Here is a 20844-nt window from a genome sequence, read left to right on the forward strand (position 1 = left end):
AGAGCAGCAATCCTAACATGCAAATAGAAGACTTTTGCCTACTTAAAATTCCATTGTGGTTCAGACTGGATGCAGTTTTTTTCCCATCAAAGACCACTTTAAAGACTGAAAGGTGTTCTTTGTACCTGTTTTCATTATATCTATAGTAACTTCACAGGAAATTCTACAAACACAGATTTTTTTTAAGAGGAACTCATTCAACCTGGGAGTCTTACAAGCACATGCTCAGTCCCAGCAAGCTCCATGGCAGAGATCTCGTTTCAGATGCTCAGTTCGCACAGCACAAAGACCGATTCCTTGTCATGAGCTTTTTAGGTAATCCATGGGAGAGCCCTGCTGAAAGCTGCAGGGCCCAAAAGTGCTCAGTCCCCTAAACAAAAAAAAAAAAAAGCAAAAAGCATTAGGCATCAGTCTGTAAATAAGGCAGGACCTAAAGAAAAGCGTGTCCCCTTCAGCCCGAGTCAGGACTGCAGTGGGCTGCCTGCGGGCGCCACTCGCGGCTCCATGGCTCGGCCTCGCCACTCCAACACAAGGCACCCTTCCACAGGGCAGCCTCGGTGCCACGCACAGTCACCAGCGATGCCAGGAGACTTGGGGTTACTGCCGATAACAGGACAGATATGCACCAGCAAGCGACACTGTCCGTCTCCCACCTGGCGCAGGAGGGACAGGGCCCGCCCGGGGCTGCTCCCGAGGCGGGCACGGCCACCCCGACGGCCCCGCCCTGTCAGGGGGACAGGCGCTCCCTGACTCATCTCCAGGGCTCACCCCGCTACGCTGTGCTTGCTCAGTCCGCACTGTGCGCTCCAATGGAGCCCGCCGAGACAGAGGAAAGCACAGAGTCCGCGCTGTTATTGCCGGTAGCTGGGTAGCGAGCACCCAGCCCGGCCGCACGGCCAATGGCCGAGCGGGCGCCGCTACAAGGAGGCCGGGCGGTGGCGGAGCAGCCTCGGCAGCCGTGCCATGGCGGAGGAGGGGCGGAGCGCTGCTCGTTGGGTGCTGGAGCTGCAGGAGCAGCTGCGCTGTGCGCGGGAGCCTGTGGAGGTAGCCGGCCGGAGCCACAGGCAGCCGCTGTTGGAGTGTGCTTTCTGTGTTCATACGAGCTTTTCTGTGCGAAATAGGTGCTTCTGCTTGTTTTTAACGGCACGCGTCAAAGAGGAGCGGGGGCTGTTACGCCCTGTTTTTATGAAACCGCTGTAGAGTGGCCGGGCTGCTCTGTAGCCTCCAGGAGAAGCTGAGGGACGCCTGAAGCAGGCGGAGATGAGCGGGGAGCGCGATCAGAGCAGGTGCTGAAGCTGCCCCGGGCACTGGTGGCGCAGAGAGACACCCCCAGGCTGTGGGGCAGGAAGGACCAAGGTGCAGAGAGGACAGACCCAGGCTGTGGGGCAGGAAGGACCAAGGTGCAGAGAGGACAGTCCCAGGCTGTGGGGCAGGAAGGACCAAGGTGCAGAGAGGACAGTCCCAGGCTGTGGGGCAGGAAGGACCAAGGTGCAGAGAGGACAGTCCCAGGCTGTGGGGCAGGAAGGACCAAGGCGCAGAGAGGACAGACCCAGGGTGTGGGGCAGGAAGGACCAAGGCGCAGAGAGGACAGTCCCAGGGTGTGGGGCAGGAAGGACCAAGGCGCAGAGAGGACAGTCCCAGGCTGTGGGGACACCCCCATGTGTGGGGACCAAGGCACGCCCCGCTCTCTGAGCGCTCCCAAGGAAATGGAAGCAAAGTAGCGTGGGCCAAATTGGCCTCAATGTTTAATGAAATAATAAATAATATTTGACTGAAGAAGGTGTATTCAAAGCAGTGATGTGGTTTTTGCTTGGTTTGGGTGTTTTTTTAAATTCTTTTTTTTGTAGGGTCACATTTGCTTTGAAAATACAGGACACTTTTATCTTGATGGGTTTCAAAGGCATTAAAACTTGATACAGATTTGTGGTTGGAGGCAGAGGGCAGCAGTAAAAATGACATTGTATTTGGTAATTGATGAGAAGCTTAGCTATTAATCATGTCTACAGTGTGTTTTCAAAGTATGTGTGTATGCATATAGAGGAAATACTGATTTTCATACCCAATTATGATTTATCTTCTTAAATGCCTGTGATGTAGACAATATCTGTCAAAAATGCAAATATCTTTGCAGGTGCTTCTTCAGAAATTTTAATTTGCAGTTTAATGAACCTAAGATCTCTTCCTATGCTCCAGAAATGATCAGCTATTGCAGTGCCTGAATTTGTACTTGGGATTAGTGTTGATACGCTATTTGAATAAGAGGTAGCAAAGGAAAATAAAAGAAACAATTCAATAGGTAATTAGGTTTTTTTTAAGTGATCCCAAACCAGTAAGTTTTGAAGCATTCTACTAAAGTGAAGAATGAGAACAGCTCTGGCTGACTTGTGTTCATTAAGGGTGCAGATACAATGTTTTTATGTAGCATAGCTGCGAGTAGGTGCTGCATAAAATGGAGCTAATGGTGGTGCTGCAGCACTTCTGTCCCTGGTAAAACTGTCTAGTGAAATGCAAGTATTTTTAGGTAACAGGGCCTAAGGAGTGGCAGGGAAAGTGGGAAACTGATAGCTGTAAATTGCCAGTCATGAAAGGTGCTCCTAAGAGAAGTTGAATGTAGTAACAGAAATTATGTGGTTAGTATCTTTAAAGGCAAAGAGGAGAGGGCTAGAAATGTGTGAAAAGAATTACAAATCAGTATTACAGATGTATGTAGGCAAACATTGTTAAATACTTCTGTTCCATACCGAGAATCATCTTTGTCTTTGGACTTTTTAATATTGCAAAAAAGTTCTTAACCGTGCAGAACATCAATTGTCCATTTCAAAAGCTTCTTAATGTGTGAGGTTGGATAGCTACCCACTGAGTTATCAGAGAATTGATGAAAGAACAGGTATTAAATGATGCTTGTAGTTCTAGGGAAGATACAGGAGAAAAAAGTACTGTTAAAGGTCAGTGAAATGGTCTTCATTGGCATTGACCATAAATGAGCAGTGAACAGCTGCATGATGTTAAGATGTAACTGATGAAGAATTAAAGTGTGGTGCCATGATCCACACCACTCATTGAGACGTTACATAGACATGTTCTGCCAAATTTATCTCAAATTGTATTTGGCTGACACAATTTGTCATAAATATATGCGAGCTTCAAGGCATTTCACTTGCTTCTGTATGACACTGATGTAATACATAAAACTGATTTCTGTTGCTCTCACCAAAAATAAGTGCCAGGCATCATTGGGAAACAATGTTGGGTTGTGGGTTTGTGGTGTTTTTTTGGGGGGTAGGAGTGTGATTATACATTTCTTTGTGACATGATGCCACTGAAATCTTTCTCAATTTAGAAGACAGCAAATATTGAAGTAATTTGTATCAAATGAAGAGAGTCCCTTCTAGAAACCAAATTTATAAAAATAAGAGGCTACGTTCATTTGAGCAACACATTTTACCATGGCTCAGTGGAAAGTCACAGCTAGGAGCTATGAATATAGGTCACTCAGGATAGGAAACTGTATTTTGGAAGGCATTGACTCAGAAAATGATTTGGAGCTCTGATGTATTACCAGTTGAGCATGAAATTGCAGTAGAGTGCAGTGGCTTTGGAGTACATGCTATCCTTGGGTAGCTTAGCAGGGTTATGCTATTATTGATATATAGCACTAGAGGGACAATTAAAGGAATGTTATGTCCTGTTCTGAGGACTGCTTTTAAAAACAGCACTGGCCAAGCTGAAAGAGATAATAGGATAGCCAGAGAATGGCTGTAGCTCTGGCTAACATAACTTAATGAAACTAAAGAGCCAAGGTAAAGTGTGTGATTAGTATTTATATTTATTTCTGTGTTGTGTGAGATGATTGGAAGAAAACTTCTTTAGTGTAATTAACAGATCACTAGATTTAGTAGCTGAAAACAAAACTAGGCAATTGTTTTAGGAGAACAGCTGTGTTGGGTTTTTTTGTTTGGGTTTTTTGCTCTTTTTTTTTTGTTTGGCTTTTGTTTGGTTTTTTTGTTTGTGTTTGTTTATTTGTGTTTTTTTTGTTTTTTGTGGGGAGGTTGTTTGTTTTTTGTCTGGTATTTTGGAGGTTTTTTTTGTTTGTGTTTTGGTGGTTTGTTTTGGTGTTTTTTTTTGTCAGCTGAGAACATGGGGATTATTTGCTAGGGACAGAGTTGGGTTTTTCTATGGTGTTTTCCTTGAGGACCTGGTGCTCTTTCAAATGAAATGTCTAGTTCAGCCAGAAGTTATTGACCTGATAGAATTTCACAGGCTCTGCTATAGATGAGAAAAAGCTGAAGAATCATAGGGATCTCTTTGAAAGAGAAATGCAGCTATTGAGTGAGGAAGGAGAGAAAACAGGAGTTACTGTAGAGAAATGTTGTCAGTCCCCTGAGGATAGATGGTCTGGGAACCTGGGTTCTGTCCTTCCTGAGGTTCCAGGCTCAGATAGGAAAGTAAGAATAGACTGTACAATGCTTGTATAAAGGATGATGGAGCAACACGGGTGTATTGGGAAATGACCAAACCCAGCTGTTGTTGAGACTTGGCTTTCAGTTTTGGTCCTGGAAATTTTTGTTTGCTTACATGCTTCTTTCCCATTACTCGTTACCATCGATCCCCACTTTCCAAATTCCAGCCTGCTTTCCCTTCTTCGCTGCATCTTTGCTTGCTTTTGTTCCTACTGTCGTCTTTGCTTTTGTCTCATACCCACTATGTGGGTGCCAGCTCTCCGTTTGTCCATAAGGCTTTGCCTGTTTATATTGCATGAAGACCTTGGTTTTTCTTGGAATGTATTTTATGGAAAAAATCCCCAGTCCTAAAGGATTTTGATCATTCTTTATAAATCAGTATTTAGGAATTATGTAGACTAGTCCAGGAATTGTATATGAAGATAAGTTTTCTTCGAACTTTTTCTATGAAGTTTACAGTCTCTTTTAAAGTTAATAGAGTTTTTCCATGAGGATATAGCTGATAGTGGTATGTGAGATAATACAGTCTAAAAACCAGTGGAGGTTTGTGTATATATAGAATACGTATGCATTGTGTATATATAGGTGGTCTTCTGTAAAGAAAGTACCAGATCCAGTCTAGTGAGATAAGAGCTAGATAGGCCACAGATGCTATGGTGAAAGAAATAGTTAGAGAAAGATCCCTCAATAGTCAGTCTGTGTTTTGTTTTTGGAGGTCTGCTCAGAACAGACTTCATCATTTTGCCTTATTTTATGCAATAATTACAATAATATACTATATATAGGTATCACAACATCAAAGTTTGTGTTTCTAGCAAGCTCTGGTTTTGGTGACAGACTTTACTGTGTCTTGTGCTTCACAGTACACCTTTCTCCAAAGCCTGATAGATACTGGAGGTTGGTATTTGTGCTTTGTCTTTGGCAGAGAAATAAGAGCTCTCTAGCCAGTAGGATAAATACGAAGTTTCTCTGATGCTACAGATGCTTGTCACAGATTATATTTGCTTATTTTCTGATTGTGTCTGTAAGTAAGCTTGACTCTAAATCCCCCAAAGAATTTGGAGATGTGATTCCTACTGGCAGGCTGGATGCAGCCATTTACTTTGTCCAGTTACAGAATAGAGTATTGTACTAGTCCTGTACATGCAGAGCTGCTGATTCGCCTGCAGCCTGAGCTGTTCCCTGCTTCTAAGTGGTTGGTATCACCTCTAAAACCTTTATCAGTATGTCTGATCCATTTTTGCTATTTTTAAAAATGAAACAGTGTTATTTGTCTTAATTTTCCAAATGTGATACACATTTTAAGTAACCAAAATTAGCAGTGTGGTCTGTAGTTCAGAAAACTTTGAAGGTTTTGTTTTTCATTAAAATGTGTTGTCTGCTTTTGAACATGCTTGTCATCTAGGTACTTTTGTAATTTAGCCTGTTGGTTTGAAGTTGTATGAATAGTAATTGCCTGTTTGCTGAATTTTTTTCTTCTGAAATAAACTTGGCTTTATGAGTTAACTTAGTCCAAAATCCATCAAGAGGAACTGTTCAAAACTCCTATTCTCTGTATCTTGATGAAAACATCCCCTAGTACTGATTATTCTTCCACAAATAAGTTTGTCTCTGGCAAAATAAATGGGATTTATTCCCAGTGGTTTGCAGTGCTTGATTATCTAGACATGCTAAATATCACAATATAGCATGTCAGCAGTGGGTTTCTTCCTTTTTCATTGCAAAATAAATTAAATCAATGAGGATATATATTCTTCTAATTAAAGTGAATGAACTTGACACTGACCATCTCGAGCATTAGAAACTATGTTAACATTGTGAGCAATTTTTTTTTTCTTGGGGAGTGCCTTGTCTTAAAGATAAACAGAACTTCATACGGCCTTTGTGTTGGTTCTGAAATCTTGATAAGGAAGCTTTTATATTATTTTTTTTAGGTATCCTGCCATTCTGTAGCTAGTTGAACTTTTTGGGAGAGATTTGATTTGTTTCCTCTGGTCCTAGGTGTATGTCTTACCTTGTCTCACATTTTCCCAGGCTGTGAAGCATTTTTCCTGTGCTTGTCTTGACTCCGAAGCACTGTTTCAGGGTGGAGGACTTAAGAGAAGAGCTACATGCCAGGCGTGTGGATAGAGCGAGCCCACTGAACACAATAAAAATCAGTGTCAAATGTGGGATTCCACTACTCTAATGCTTTATAGGAACAATTAAACTTAGATCAGCAGTAGAGCAATGTATCCCTTGAGTGCAATTTGTAAATTGTTTCTTTGAGCTTGCTACTCATTTTTTAGTACCTCTTCCACCTTCTGTAATGCCATTTCAGAAGCAGTATGTAATATAATAAATGACAGTTCATCGGTTATTTAAATTAATATAGCTGTTATTGTTATCAGAAAGTTTCTGGGTAGTGTGCTTTGTGTTCCTGCTGTTACACTGAGAAGTGTCAATGATCTGAAACACTTGTCTAATATTTCAGGCTTTGTGAAAGCCCTATGGAATGCTGCAATTTCAGTTGTACATTAATCCTATTGTCTCCATAACATAGTTTCATGTGTGTGGTTGGGAGTGTTTTAGTGGCAACACTAAATTGGCAAATGCCATTCTTAAATGATGACAGAAAGATAAGACAAATTTGCTCTGTATGGTTAGCTGCAAGACTTTGGGGTACTGTATACCTATTGTGAAACAAATTGGCTTATTATATTGCTGTTGAAATTTATACTCTGCTTATAAATGAGACTTCTTTGTTATTAAAACACTTCTCATAGGAAGATGAACATTTTGTATATGAAAAAAATCTTTCCTGCTATTATGGAAGTGTTGAGTTTTGTAACTGGTGTAAGCTTTGACAGTGCAAAAGAAAAGTTGTCCTAGCTCAAGCTTGTTTTGTTAAAGTTCAAATTGCAGTTATGTTTTCAAAACCTTATTTTGCAGTCTGGGCTCGCACCAGCTCTATTGTCCTTTCTTGGCCTGGATTGATGGAGTAGTGCTGATGACTCTGAGACTTGCTGATTTTTGCTTGGTGGCTTGGCATAATGCAGCTTTTGTACTGGCTCTGTGGCAAATGAGGGCCACTGCTACAGGATGAGTAGGCATGTATATGTAGCCTCTACTTTTGTATTATTCTGCATTATGTAGCCTCTACTTCTGTATTATTGAATTTTTGCTATAATCTCTGTAACAGTAAATTCAAACTATCTACTGGATTTGCTGTTGTTACTGAAATTGAGGGGTTGGCAGGATCGTACTGGTTTGCAGCACAGACTGCAAACACTGCCCTGATGTGCAGTAAAGGAGTGCTTACATTTTCCAGGAGTTGCTGGATATTTCCTTTAACACTATTGTGTATTTTTGGAATAAATATATGAATGAGGATGAGAAGAACAGACTAAGATTTCCAAGTATTTATTTAAAGCAATTAATCGAATGTTTCTTTACAGATTATAAAAACACTTAAGATACTACAAGGTTTGGATTTATCGCTGGATATTTTAGTGGTAAGTGGTCAGTAATAATACATTAAACTCTTCTATAGTGAATTACTATGTAATGTCTTTGTATTATATGTTATATATAATTATAAAATGCAACATTATTAAATGCGACATGTGTGCATTTCTAGAAGTGGTGAACATGTTACATTTTGTAATCTGGAGTTTATGTCCTGTTTGGTTAGATTAATTTTCCAAAAACTGGTCATCCAATTTGATCAATGCAGTGTTATGTCAACAGTGATAGGGTGATTATGTCAACAATGAGCAGGGAGCTGAGCATATAGAGGACACTTTCCTAGTAAGATTGGCTTCTTTTCACTGTAAAGCTGCCTTTGATCAATGCTTAAAGCAAATATGGGTGAACCATTCTTTAGGTCAGTTGTCTAATTCTATCTTTCATTAGCAGTTCAAAGTTAGTTTCTTGCATTTAAAGAGCAGGAATCCCATATAATGATTATTTTATCCTTATCCAAGCTGCATCCTATCAAATTCTATATTAGATATTCGTGCACTGGTCTGTGAAGCTTCTAGCTATTATAAACAATGTGTTTTGAAAAGAGGAATATGGGTTTTGTGAGAGAATTCTTTGAAGAGTAAGAGGAAAAATATAGTTGCCAAGATATTTAGATGACCTATTCAGGTGAAGGCATTTGCCTGCCTAGACACAGGCAAACTTCTACTGAAATGAAGTAATATTTATTTTTCTTTCCAATAAAAATACATAATCTCATATTGCAATTAGTTGTTTAAAATGACAAAGGGTTTCTGCAAATGATTCGTGTTCCCAGAAAGTTTTAGTGGGACAGACTGATGGAAGCCTTCAAGTCAAATAGAGGAAAGTGGTATCTTACAGCGAAGGGCTCCACATATTTTTGATGCATTTGAAGAGCATAGATAGCTTTATGAAGTAGTCCCACCAGATTTCTTCCATCTGTTTGCAATAACTGATTTACCAAATCAGATTGCTCAAATTATATATAAACTAAATATACTTGAAGTGAATTTAAGGAAGCCATTTCTACAGGCTGAGCTGATTATGTGGGAGTAGTGCGTATAGCTCAGACTTCACAGGAGTATAATTTGACTAGTTAGTAAGAGCATTCACGGGTTGCAGTGAACCTCCTGAATTCCATATTTTGTGTGCGTCTTAAAAGTGAGGGTTTGTGAGTCAGAGATGCTTACTGATAATATGGGGTGAAAATCACCTGTGATTCTACCAACACTCAAAGTCTGCAAGATATTTTTGCTTAAACAAAACTCACTAGAGTGAGACTTGAAGACACAATGATATTGGCTGCTCTGATGTCTCAACCCTGTACTACTGGTTGAGATGTATTTTATATTACACCATGCCCACCATATATGCTCAAATGTACTTCATAAGCCTAAAGGAAATTTGAATTTATGCATTTTGTGGGTTTAAGCATTTGAGAGAAGTGAAATTCCTGAAATATGTACATTTAATGGAGGAAAATTACTTATCTTAGTTTTCTTAATTAAGCCTGCATTTTGTTCCCCATATTTGGTTATAAATAACTACTTCCTTCAATTCTGTTTGCAATATAAAGAGGGAATTTATTCATTGGCTATCAGAGGACTGCCCTGAATACTAGACTAATACTGTTTGTAGCAGTTTTAGAGGAGGTTTTATGTGGGATGAGAGTTGTGATTTATTCTGCCCACCTTTCTTGCACTATCTTCAACAGGAAACTGGCATAGACAAAACAGTTAACAGTTTTAAGGAACATGCCACTGCTGGGAATGTAGCTAAAAGTCTGTTAAAAGAATGGAAAAAGCTTATTTCTCCAGAAAGTAAAAGGTGCGTGTGAACTTTTTTCCTTAAAGTTAATTATACTGTAGTGTAATTTTAAAATACTGATTGGAAACTTAGGAAGGTACTTGGATTGACAAATGTACATTGGCTTGGAATGTGAATGTAATGCAAGAAATGAGAATGCAGTTGTAAAATATGAGGAAAACAATCAAGCCATTTTTGGTCAACTAGCCCAGTTGGCACTCTGACTTAAGCTGCTTTTTGTGACTGGCGCAAGTTTTTAGGTCCCAGCTGGTGCAAACAGTACTAAACCATGATGGGCACTGCTCTGCACTTCAGGAAATTGGGAAACTTGCTCTTTCTTCCCAGAGGTAAATGAGGCAGCTCTCCAGTGATGTGCTTGTATATAGAGGTTTTTGTTGTAATGTTCTTGTGGACTGAGAGGGCCTTCCAACATTGGAGGAGGCACAGTGAAGAGATACAGTTTCTTTTGAGACTGAAGCAGCCACCACTGCCATGGCCAGGCCCCCTCTGCTTTAGATGTTTTGCGGAGTTGCAACAGTTCCAGACAGTTGAGCTGAGAACGCCAAGGGAATAGTTTGACTAAATAGTGCATTTTAACTCTGAAGTTGTTCAAACAACACCAAAGTAAATGCCAGGACCTGTGATAAGCAAATCATAAAGGCTGACCTGTTAACCTGTATCACCTAGAGAGCATGTTGTAAATTTTTCTGTCTCCTAGTTATTTCAAGCACCATGTCTTTGCTATAAAGTATACAGGGAAGCTTTGTGAAAAGTGGTATCCAGCATGTTATAAGCAGATAGTACTGCCAGGTTTGTTTTCTTGCTCAGGATTTTATCCCTACTCCCCACTTGTTTTGCTATCAGTTCTTGTTTCAATATTTAGCAGTGCTGGACCAAAAAGCTCTATGATTCTGTACTGCTAATGGAAGAATTAGAACACAGTGCACAATTCAGTTCTGGGTTTTGTGAAACTGTGACACGTGGTGTGATTTTATGCTTTTAGTTTTACTAATATTGGAAAAACAGACTGCTTAAGAATTTAGCATCAGCTGCAGAATGGGATGTAATTTTTTTATTGTTTCAGTGATCACAGGGGAAGAAAAAAGAATGAAAATGAAAAATGTGAGATGAAATCTTCTGTTTCCAAGGAGATTAAGTCTTCAGAGAAGCCTGAAACATCTGTACTGGCCTTTAGAAGTTCTAGTAGCGCTCCCATTTCTACTAAGTTGAATAAGGAGCGTATGTGTAGTGAAAAGACCCATCAAAGTACAAATTCTGAGTCTCCAAAAGAATGTGATAATAAAGAATGTAGCAATAGTGGTTCTAAGCATGCTTCCCAGGGTACCAATTCTCAGGCTAAAGGAAGTGAGTTCAAAGAGAGCAATAACATTTCAGAAAAGCAGCATTCCTCTGCAGCCAATGAAGGCTTATTACCCCTGAAGGAAAAGCTTAGTAAGGATGCTTCCAAACGAAGAAATCCTAAACGTGTGAAGAAATCAAAACAAAATCTTGTCATGAAAGACCAAGCCAAATCATCTAGTGAGGAGGAATTTGAACCCCCTACTATGTCTTTTGAATCTTATCTTACTTACGATGAGGTTACCAACAAAAGAAAGAGAAACGCTTGTTCCACAGCTCCGCGGCCAAAAAAGTGCGCCAAACAGAAGTACAGCTCATTACCACAAAAGACTTCAAAACTTTCTCAGGCAAAAGAGGGAGCTGAATATGTAAAAAAATGTGGGAGTGATCAATCAGAAACTCCCAGTAAAAAGGTAAACCACTACAGGGTTGAGATAACAGCAGATAAACTGCAGTCAAACAAGTGCTTTGGACTTTTCATTTCAGTGAAATTTATGTGTATTTATTTTAAGGAACAAATTATATGACTCCAACGTATCGCCTGCATTGCAATTGCCAATAATTACAATAATGGGGGAGAAAAAAAGGGATACAGTTTGCAACTTAATTACTTGTATTTTTAGCATTATTTCCAGTATTACAATAGTGTTTGATCCTTACCAACTTATCTGAGTTTGACTTGCAAAACGCAAAGACAGTTACCTTTGGAAAGATGTCCACATTTTTTCTTTCTTGAGCATCCTGGTTTGTGGCTGCTGCAGCTCTTTGTGTATAGAACGGTCCTTTTGTCGGATACTGTGGTTCTTTAATAGACAATGTTAAGTTTTGCAGTGGAACTGAGCATTCTTTAAATGCATTAAAGTAAACCACAGCATTCCATAAAAAACTAGATTATACATATTCTTAATCTGAGCTGTTCTAGTCCCTTGAAATGCAAAAAGCTTAAGTAGCTCCTCTGAGAAAATGTGTATGCAAAAATATGTATTAATTAGACCTTTAAATGAAGACCTTTTGTACACTAAAAGTTAGAGTTATCTTCAGATTTATATCTTCACTGTGAAAGCTTTAGGCTTTTTTTCTTATGGAAGAACTGCAATCTGAATGTGGTATCTTCTGTCCTAGATGGGGAAATATTAATGTAGAGGCTTACTTATGACACTGTAGTATAAACTGTTTGAGGAAAAAACTCAGACATTCAAGCATTTATAAAAAATTACTATAGATACTTAAATGAAATGCAGGGAATGCAAGTTCTGGGCTGTAAGTGCCTGACTTGCAATTGGAGGACACCTGAGACACAATTTAGATGTTGCACCTGATCCATTTGTAGGGACCCATACTTAACAGGCTACTGCATTTTTAAATCCCTTTTTAGGGGTTTAACTGTGAATGTTTTAAGCTAAATGGCTTAGTGTGATCTAGGAGACTTGATAGGACCTGGTATAAAGGTGCTGTTTTTTAGAATTATGCTTTTGTCATTTTGCAGTTTTGCCTCATTCACTCCATGCCTCAATAATGATTTATCTGAAAGCCCACTAGCTCTACCTATCTACTGTGTTACTTAATCTATGTGCTAATTGCAGATGTTCCACTAAGTTCCTTTTGTGGTATAGCCTTGGTAAGTGGAATATGAAAGGATATACTGAAAAGTAATCCTGTGAGTAAATTTTAGTGTAGAAAAGCAAGAATTCTAGTTATCTCGGTTAATTTGTGGATTTGCATAAATGTTTGAAGTTTTATTGTAGCTTATTTTAAGCCTGGTTAACCCCAAATTTGTAATATTGAAGCAATCTTTCCTTGACTGTGTACAGGCCAAAGTGGCATCCCTCCAAGAGCTTCTTAATACTCCACTACCTAAAATTCTGCCGGGCATCTCAGAATCATCTCTCCTGTGTGCTGCAGACTTTACAGGTAAGTAATATACAAGGCTGATAAATATGAAATAGTGCAGGTTTTTACAGCTCTGTGTATAAATGTTTTTATCCCCTTTTCCAATAAGCTGTATTAGCTTATCAGTCCATGGCAAAGAAGGGCCTTGCTTTCTCAGCTGAAGAAATCATGTTGAAGCTGAAGGAGTTACAAGGCCTTCTGGGGAAGGTTACCACATACTTAGGCATAAGTCAAGTGGCAGTTCTATGGGCTCCATTTGTCTTTACTCATGTCTATACCTTAGGGCAGGCAAAGCCTTAGTAGAAATTCTTAGGTAAAAAAAATGAGACACTAGGTCTAGCTTTGGCATAGGAACCACTAGCATCATTATAGGTAGCTAACGTAAAGTACCAGTGGTTCCCCTAGCAACTCTTCCATTGTTTCAGTGGTTTCCTACCACTGGGCTCTTGAAACATTGCTGATATTGCAGCTTCTGGCTTTTTTAAGATAACTCGGAGGATTAGTAAGGTTTTGTAGATGGGTAACAGAGCAATCAAGATGTGAATACAGTTTATGTAAACTGGAGATAAGAGTGGTTTGAGTTGGTGCAGCTCATTTGCAGTGTACATCTTGGAGTTAGATGATGGTGAATGGACTTTTGCAATTTACAATATGTGCAAGGGCCCCATGCTATAATACAGTAACTTTGTATTAAGAAAATATTTTGTATATGTAAGTAAAAGTAATATATGTTTATCTCAGAGCTGAATGTTTAAATCATTGTGAAACCTGCCTGATGTTTTGCTTGCAGCATCCACAGCACCTGTTGTAGAGGCACCCCAGCAAGTCAGTGAGATAGTTCAATTCACAGGACAGAGACTGAACTCTAAAATGCAGGTTTACTCTGGCTCTAAGGCAGTCTGCCTTTTGAAGATGCTTACGCTGCATGAGCAGTGTGTCCGCGTGCTTCACAACAATATTGAGTGTGAGTACTTCAGGGGATGTGTAGCACTTGTGGCTCTAAGGGTATGAGATTTTTTTCTCCATGCCAGCCACTGGCCTACTAAATATATTGTCCCTCCCTACAAATGGTGACTCAGAGCAGGTTGAAAGGCCCTTGCAGAAATAGATTGATGACTGTATTAAAATGTAGCTTTGTTTTGAAAGCTAAAAATTTTTAAAGGTCCAAGTTTTCTTAAAATAATGTCCTAAAAATTCTAAATGTATAAATTCTGTCCTAAAAATTCTGCCCCTCCTCCCCCCTCCCCATGTTTGTTGTGATCAAGACATTCTTTTCTTCCTTGCATAGGCAGAGGAGGAAGTGATAAGTATTAGTAAAGATAGGGGAATGGCTAATCAAAGATGCTTTATCCATCCTCAAGTATAACTGCTAGTCAGTATGGAACTGCTGATTTATAAATATTTTCATAGCCTGACATAGAATATTGTGTTGGTGCTAAGTTAAAAATTAAAATTAACTTGTGTTTTTATTTTTAAATGAGTGGTGATATCTATGGAGTAAAATAACTGGAATACTGAAAATACTGTCCTCTTTTGTAGTGCTACAAGAAGCAGGAGATGTGCCCTTTGAAATTCTTGAGCCTGTACTAACACGTTGTACACCAGAGCAGTTGTTTCGAATAGAGAAATGTAATCTGGTAAATTCTGCCTTGTTAAATTTGGGGAACCACAGTTCCACAACTTCACGAGCTGCACTGGTTTTCTGTCTCTTGCATACTAATTTCTTTGAATTCAGCTGTCATCATCAAGTCTCCCTTTCTCAAGCTTAAAACATTCAGGAGGATTACTACTGATGACTAAGTGAAAGACAGGGTGTAAAGAAGAGTATTTCTGTTTCTAAAAATAAGAAAGACAAAAAGATGACCATAGTATTTACCACTGAAATAGCTGGGAAAGTCAGAACCAACTGTTTTCAAGTTACAAACTAGTAAGCCTGCAAAGCTTATTGACCAGGAAGTAGCTGGGGTGAGATTTCATGTGTGTGATAGATTTCTTACCTACACTGTCAGGACCTGAGCTCCATGATGTACATGGACATTAATGTTCTGAGTGTGCAGTCCTGCATAGGGCAAGTTAGCCTTTCTTCTGTGTGCTTCTAGTTGAGAGCCCAAGGGGCGTGAGCCTGTGCTGCAAACACAAGTCTAGCCTGTAGGCATGGCTCACTGACTCCAGCTCTGCTGCTTGAAGCTGTGGGATTTCCAGGCTGTAGTCAGTGTCCCTGCATGGTATAGCCATGGTGTGGGTACCTGTGTCAGCACGTGTGGTGGGATTTGTTCTGTACCTTCTTCTACCAAAGGTTTGGGTTGTGCCTGTTGGCTCAGAGAACAGATACTCTTGAGAATGTTAATTTTAAATCTTTGAGTTAAGATATCTTGTGTTCGAATTAGATGTTTATAAAAGAGACTGACCACTTGTGGAAGAAACACTGCCAAAGAGACTTCAAAAATGAGAGCCTTCTGGAATATGAGTCTTGGCGTGAAATGTATTGGAAACTGTTTAATCAGAGAGAAGAAAAACTGAAGATCCTTACAAAAAATATTCTTTCAGCTCAGTCTGAGAAACCAAAAGGTAAAATCTCTGGTTAGCTCTTCCACTTACAAAACCCAGTCTCTTCTGCTGTTCTTGACAATATGTTTGGTTTAGTGATTTATTTGCAGTGAATGCTAATGATGTACTTCCAGGAGAAATCATCAAGAACAAACACTGTTATTCTTCAATTAAAATTTTCTTAAAAAGTAAACACAAATACAATACGTTGGTGTATCCTGCAAATATTACGTATTAGACAAGTCATACCTTACTGGTTGGACTAAGGATTCTAAGCAGCAATGAAAAGAGTTTTGGACATAAAGGACATGGAAAGTCATGTGTCCTCTCCTCCTTGGTTCTATATTAGGCAGGCAAGTAAAATTGGCTTATGTGAGTGGTGCAGCTAAACCAGCTAGGAACATTTGCCGACAGCAAGAAATCCATGGGCCAGCAGGATCTGTCATCCAGCTTCATCCCACAGAAAAGTGCAAGTAAGTGCTATGTACTGTGCTTTTAATTTGAGTTTCTGTCTTTGTCAGTTCAAAATTGTACTTGAAAAATAATTTTAAAGTTCTAAATAACTCTATTTACTTTTTTAAGTGGCTAGTAGCTAGAAACAAACTTGCCTTTTAAGTCTTGTGTACTTCTCTGCCATGTGTGTATTGTCATTGCACATTTCTGAAAAGTGCCAGTGAATTCACCTTCCCATCTGGATAAGTGGACGCTATTTCTTTTTTCCAAATTGCACTAAAGCTGCTTGGCAACCTAGGGCAATTCCATTGTTGGTGTTTTGGGTTTATAAACCTGCCTAGTAGCCTCACATGTTCTCCTGCTTTGATAAAATCCCAGTCAGCTGCCTGGGGTGATACAGCTGACCACAATGAACCTCAGGAACTTTTAATACTTTCGTTTCCCCTGTGAATTTCAGAAGCTTAGTCAAACAGCCTTGCTGATCAAGGTGGTTGTAAGTATGGGTTAGGAAGGACAGTCTGGATGTAAGAATTTTCCTAAACTCTGCTTTTAAACCAGAAAAAAATTCATAACTGTGCCTTTGGCTGGTAAGATTTTTAAGGTTCCTTACATACTGTTGCTATTTCCAAGGAAATATAGTCCCCCACCAAGGCAGTAGCTTAAGGCACTTTGAGTTGCACTTCAGCTTTCAGCTGCTCTGTGGGAGGTTGATTCTGTATTGTGACAGACCTGCCTTTCCAGTTTAGGTGCTTCAAGTACAGGAGCATGCAAGTACATATGTCCTTTGTGCTCCAGTAGTCTCTGGACCAGTGGCTGAATGATGTAGACCAAGCCTGCATGTTTTTTCTTTTCCTCAGACATGAAAGAAGTTGTAGAAGGGTTGTTAGTTTGCCTTCTGGAGAACCAAAGGGTTTGTTTAGGCACAATGAGTTAAACTTCACTGCTTTGACCTATTGGTTTTTGAAGCTGCAGAATTTGTATGGCTAAAATTCTCACTTGAGAAGCTGGTCTTGCAGGAGCTAAAAATCCTGCTAAGGATTTGCATGCAGATATGCAGATCCTTAGAAGGCTGCTATTCTCACTCAGCGTGCAGTGGTACGGAGTGCTGTCAGAATCCTCAGTGGCTGACTCTGAGGAGTACAGGGTTGGTTACATTTGGTGATATTGTGCTGATACTCTAATGCTATGTTGGGTTAATGGTCTTTAGCAGGGGGCATCAGCTTTATATATATCTGCCTCAGTCCTTGTCTTGTTGATTGAGGATTACAACATGATGTTTAGTTAGTTATTGTGCCTTTTGCTAGTCAGTTACAGAGGTTTTGTTTTTAAATATTTGCCCTCATTTTCTGTCAGTGAGCAAGTTAGCAGTTCAGCTGTGTTTAAAGACGAAAATAAACACAAGGTGTGAAATAGAGCACAGGGCTATATGAATCACAGTGGTATTTCTGGCCATTTTGATTTGTCACAAACTGATCATTTAATTAAAAAACTAATAAGAGACATTAAATCTTATAAATGTAATATTTGTTCAAGAATTAAAATGGGAAAGATCCTCATCTGTGATCCCTTCTGACCTGAATTATCTTATGATTTTGAAATATATAAAGTCTCTTAAATATATCTAATCAGGCTGTTGTTTTTGTTGTTTTTTTTTTTCCAAAATGAGCCAGAGCAAATTATACTTGCTTGAAGCTTAATATTAAATACTAACTTTTTTCTTTCTTACTTGTTTTAATAGAACAGGAATTCCAGAAATGAGAGACAGAAATAACACATTATCAAATCTGATACCTGCTGGCAGCAGTGGAAGTTCTAGCTCAGGTGTCGTGATTCAAAATGGAAAGAAGCCTACCAAAAGTAAGTGGCATTTCCTAAGATGATCAATTTAATTGTTTTAACCTTCTGCCTACTAATATACACTTAATATTATAATAATACCATTTTAAGTTGCTCATAGCTGTAATCCTAACTGGTCTCTTTGTTTTGTTTTTATTGAAGAAATAGCACCAATCATGAAGAAAACTTTGAAAGCGCTGAGAAGTTGGACAATGATAAAATGAGGCTGTGTATTTGAAGCTTATTTGATGTGACTTTGTGTATATTATGCTACAGTGGATGGAAGTAATGTTCATGTAAGCACTGTTCAATTTGCTTTAGTTAAACAGTTCTGAAAAATTGCATGGGTGAATAATTAGCAATAAATACTGAAATCTGCAAGTCCTTTCATATTGCTGCTTTCTTACTTGAATTGAAATAAGGTCAGTACACAGTAATGACAAATCAGTTTATATGAACCTCTGTAGGTGATGTATTTATCAGTTTAAGCTGGTGAAGGGTCACAAGTTTTGTTAGGAATGGCTGAGTGGTTTAGTGTGGAGAAAAGGAGGCTGAGGGGAAGACCTTACTGTTCTCTACAGGTACCTGAAAGAAGGTTGTACATGGCTGGGGGTTGATCTCTCCTCCCAAGTTACAGGACAAGAGAAAATGGCCTCAAGTAGCACCAGTGAAGGTTTAGATTGGATATTAGGAAAAATTTCTTCACTGGAAGGGTTATCATCATTGGAACATGCTGCCCAGGGAAGTGGCTGTGTTGTCATCCCTAGAGATATTTAAATGATGTGTAGATGTGGCATTTGAGGATCAGAGTGCTGGATTAACAATTAGCCACTGATGATCTTTGAGATCTTTTCCAACCCAAACAATTCTGTGATTCTATGATTGTATGTAAGTGTGTAGATGAAAGAAAATGTGGACTATATTCTGATCGGCTACTCTGTCTGTCATGATGAGGCCTAGCTCACAACCTCACAGCCAGTTCTCTTAAAGTGAAGAAGCTATTTTGCCTTGGATAGCTGTCCTTTCAAGAGTTAGGGACTGCTGCAATTTGAGGTTGGTCTGTGAATGGGTTTGATTTTAGAAATGAGATATGTCATTGTAGTTTTTTCTTCTAAACCAGTTCATTTGCACGAATTGTAAGCCTGACTTTTCCTTGAAGGCATGGCTTAGAAATGGAGGAACTCTATCAATTGCACTCAGCAGTTGTAAGTAGGTCTTATTACTTCCTTTGTACTTCCGTAGGATTTGGCATCTTAGAATTCCTCATGAAGCACAGGGTAAGGTTGTCACGAAACCATTGAGTTAATGTCTCTTACTCAAAACACCTTATGAGTGAATTTCCTCACCATCTACCTAATATCTAACTTAATGTTAGGTATTACAGGTAGATTACAAAAATACTGCTACTAAAAATGGCTTTTCAAGCCATTAACAGTCATCTATACATAACAGCTTGTGCAAATGCCATGTTTATACAGGGATTTGAAATCTGCAGGTGTGCTGCTGTGTTGTGTTTTTTCTCCATGCATTGTAGCTGCACTAAAAGGAATAGAAGTTGAAAACATGCATGTTGAAATGCTGGGGGAAGATTTCACTGTTTCTGGAATCAAAACAAACATTAAGAAGTTAGAGAGGTGTAGGAGACGCTTTCTGGGGTGGACGGTCTGAGACACGGCAAAGACCTCTATAATCGAGTAAGGTGTTAGAAGGTTATTTCAGGGCGTGGGGGAGAGAGAGAGAGAGAGAGAGCCTGCTATGAGCCAGCAGATAGAGCTCAAAGCAGGCTCAGAGAGAGCAATACAAAAAGGGGTAAAATATGAATACATGAGCTCAAGACTTAAGATTGCTAAGAAAGAGAGTAACAGAACAGAAGTGAGAGAGCTGGGGAAAAAGAGCAGCAAGAGTGTAGAAAGAGTGAGGCAAGAGAGACCAAGAGAGCGTAGCAAGAATGAAGCAAGAGAGACCAAGAGAGCGAACTCTCTTTTACAATAACTTATATAACCTATACCTTCGAATATTCTATTCCTTTACCAACCAATCTTTCTAAGTATACTAATACAGTAACATTTCTGTGCGACCTATAGAAATTGCTATTTTTGCATATTTTTAGTTATCTCAGGGTCCTTCAGACCTTTCCTTATAAGGCTGGGGAGAGGGGTCTCAGCTTGGTTTTATTGCAGAAAAGAATGTGTTCTGGCATACCAGACTGGTTTCTTTGAATTATTCAAACCATGCTTTCATTTGTATTTCTTCCTTAGCCTTTCTGGCTAAAGAGTCATATTTATAATTTCTTTCTAATTCTACCTTCCCAACAGAGAGGTTATACAGCATCTTTCATGCATACCTCAACAGTTCATCCCAGAAGCATTCTTTACAAGGCTTAAATCTGGCTGAATGACCAATGTACCACTCTTTGTTGCTAATCAGTTGGTGTCAGAAGCTCAATTTAGCTGAAGGTTTCTATCAAGTGTGGTATCCTTTTGTGTAAGAAAAGACAAAGTCATTGGTTTGGCTCTGGCATTTGAGAACACAGCTGTAGCCATCCCAAACAGATATAGATGATCGAATATCCACTGTGGAGTCTGAAGGATGAATAGCTGTTTTAACTACTAGACCTACATTGTTGATTGGCAAAAACTTTTCCTGTCCTTGTCAATGGTAGCAGAGTTATGTGGAGGGCAAATTTGACTTCAAGATTAGGTGGCTTTCATTTCCTCTTCTCTCCTCTCACATCAAAGGCTCTAGGTACAGCTCTGGTGAGAGATTTGCAGAGCATGTCCATGGGATCAGATTGTCATCCTTACAATTTCTAATTTAGAAAATACAGTAGACAAACAAATCTCTTTACTGTAAAGTAGTTGGTGCTACACACACTTTAGGCTAGGGTTTTTCTTCTGCTGGTGCTGTGTTCTGTTCCTATGGACTAATGCATCCCTGAGGCTGCAGTATGCTGGGGTGGTCTGGGAATGCATCTTTGTGAGGGACCTGGTTTTTATGGTTTGACATTGCT

General features: G+C 39.4%; 1 protein-coding gene across 1 annotated transcript; it reads left to right on the forward strand.

Moving 5' to 3' along the window:
- Nucleotides 1-409: 409 nt before the first annotated feature.
- LOC131577137 (elongin-A-like) lies at nucleotides 410-18195 on the forward strand. The gene is made up of 11 exons (XM_058834574.1): nucleotides 410-1044; nucleotides 7898-7954; nucleotides 9658-9770; nucleotides 10834-11521; nucleotides 12920-13019; nucleotides 13789-13962; nucleotides 14538-14635; nucleotides 15386-15566; nucleotides 15895-16018; nucleotides 17737-17855; nucleotides 17997-18195. The coding sequence occupies exons 1-11, from the start codon at nucleotides 964-966 to the stop codon at nucleotides 18056-18058; spliced, it is 1797 nt and encodes a 598-aa protein (XP_058690557.1). The 5' UTR covers nucleotides 410-963; the 3' UTR covers nucleotides 18059-18195.
- Nucleotides 18196-20844: the final 2649 nt, after the last annotated feature.

Source organism: Poecile atricapillus, chromosome 3 (assembly GCF_030490865.1).
Source record: "Poecile atricapillus isolate bPoeAtr1 chromosome 3, bPoeAtr1.hap1, whole genome shotgun sequence".
In the NCBI taxonomy this organism is placed as follows: domain Eukaryota; kingdom Metazoa; phylum Chordata; class Aves; order Passeriformes; family Paridae; genus Poecile; species Poecile atricapillus.

Excerpts from the sequence above, each read along its gene's own strand:
- LOC131577137 (XM_058834574.1), top strand. The coding sequence starts at position 964 with ATGGCGGAGGAGGGGCGGAGCGCTGCTCGTTGGGTGCTGGAGCTGCAG. Across the intron at positions 7,955-9,657 it reads TATCGCTGGATATTTTAGTG|GAAACTGGCATAGACAAAAC; the intron begins GTAAGTGGTCAG and ends TATCTTCAACAG. Across the intron at positions 11,522-12,919 it reads CAGAAACTCCCAGTAAAAAG|GCCAAAGTGGCATCCCTCCA; the intron begins GTAAACCACTAC and ends GACTGTGTACAG.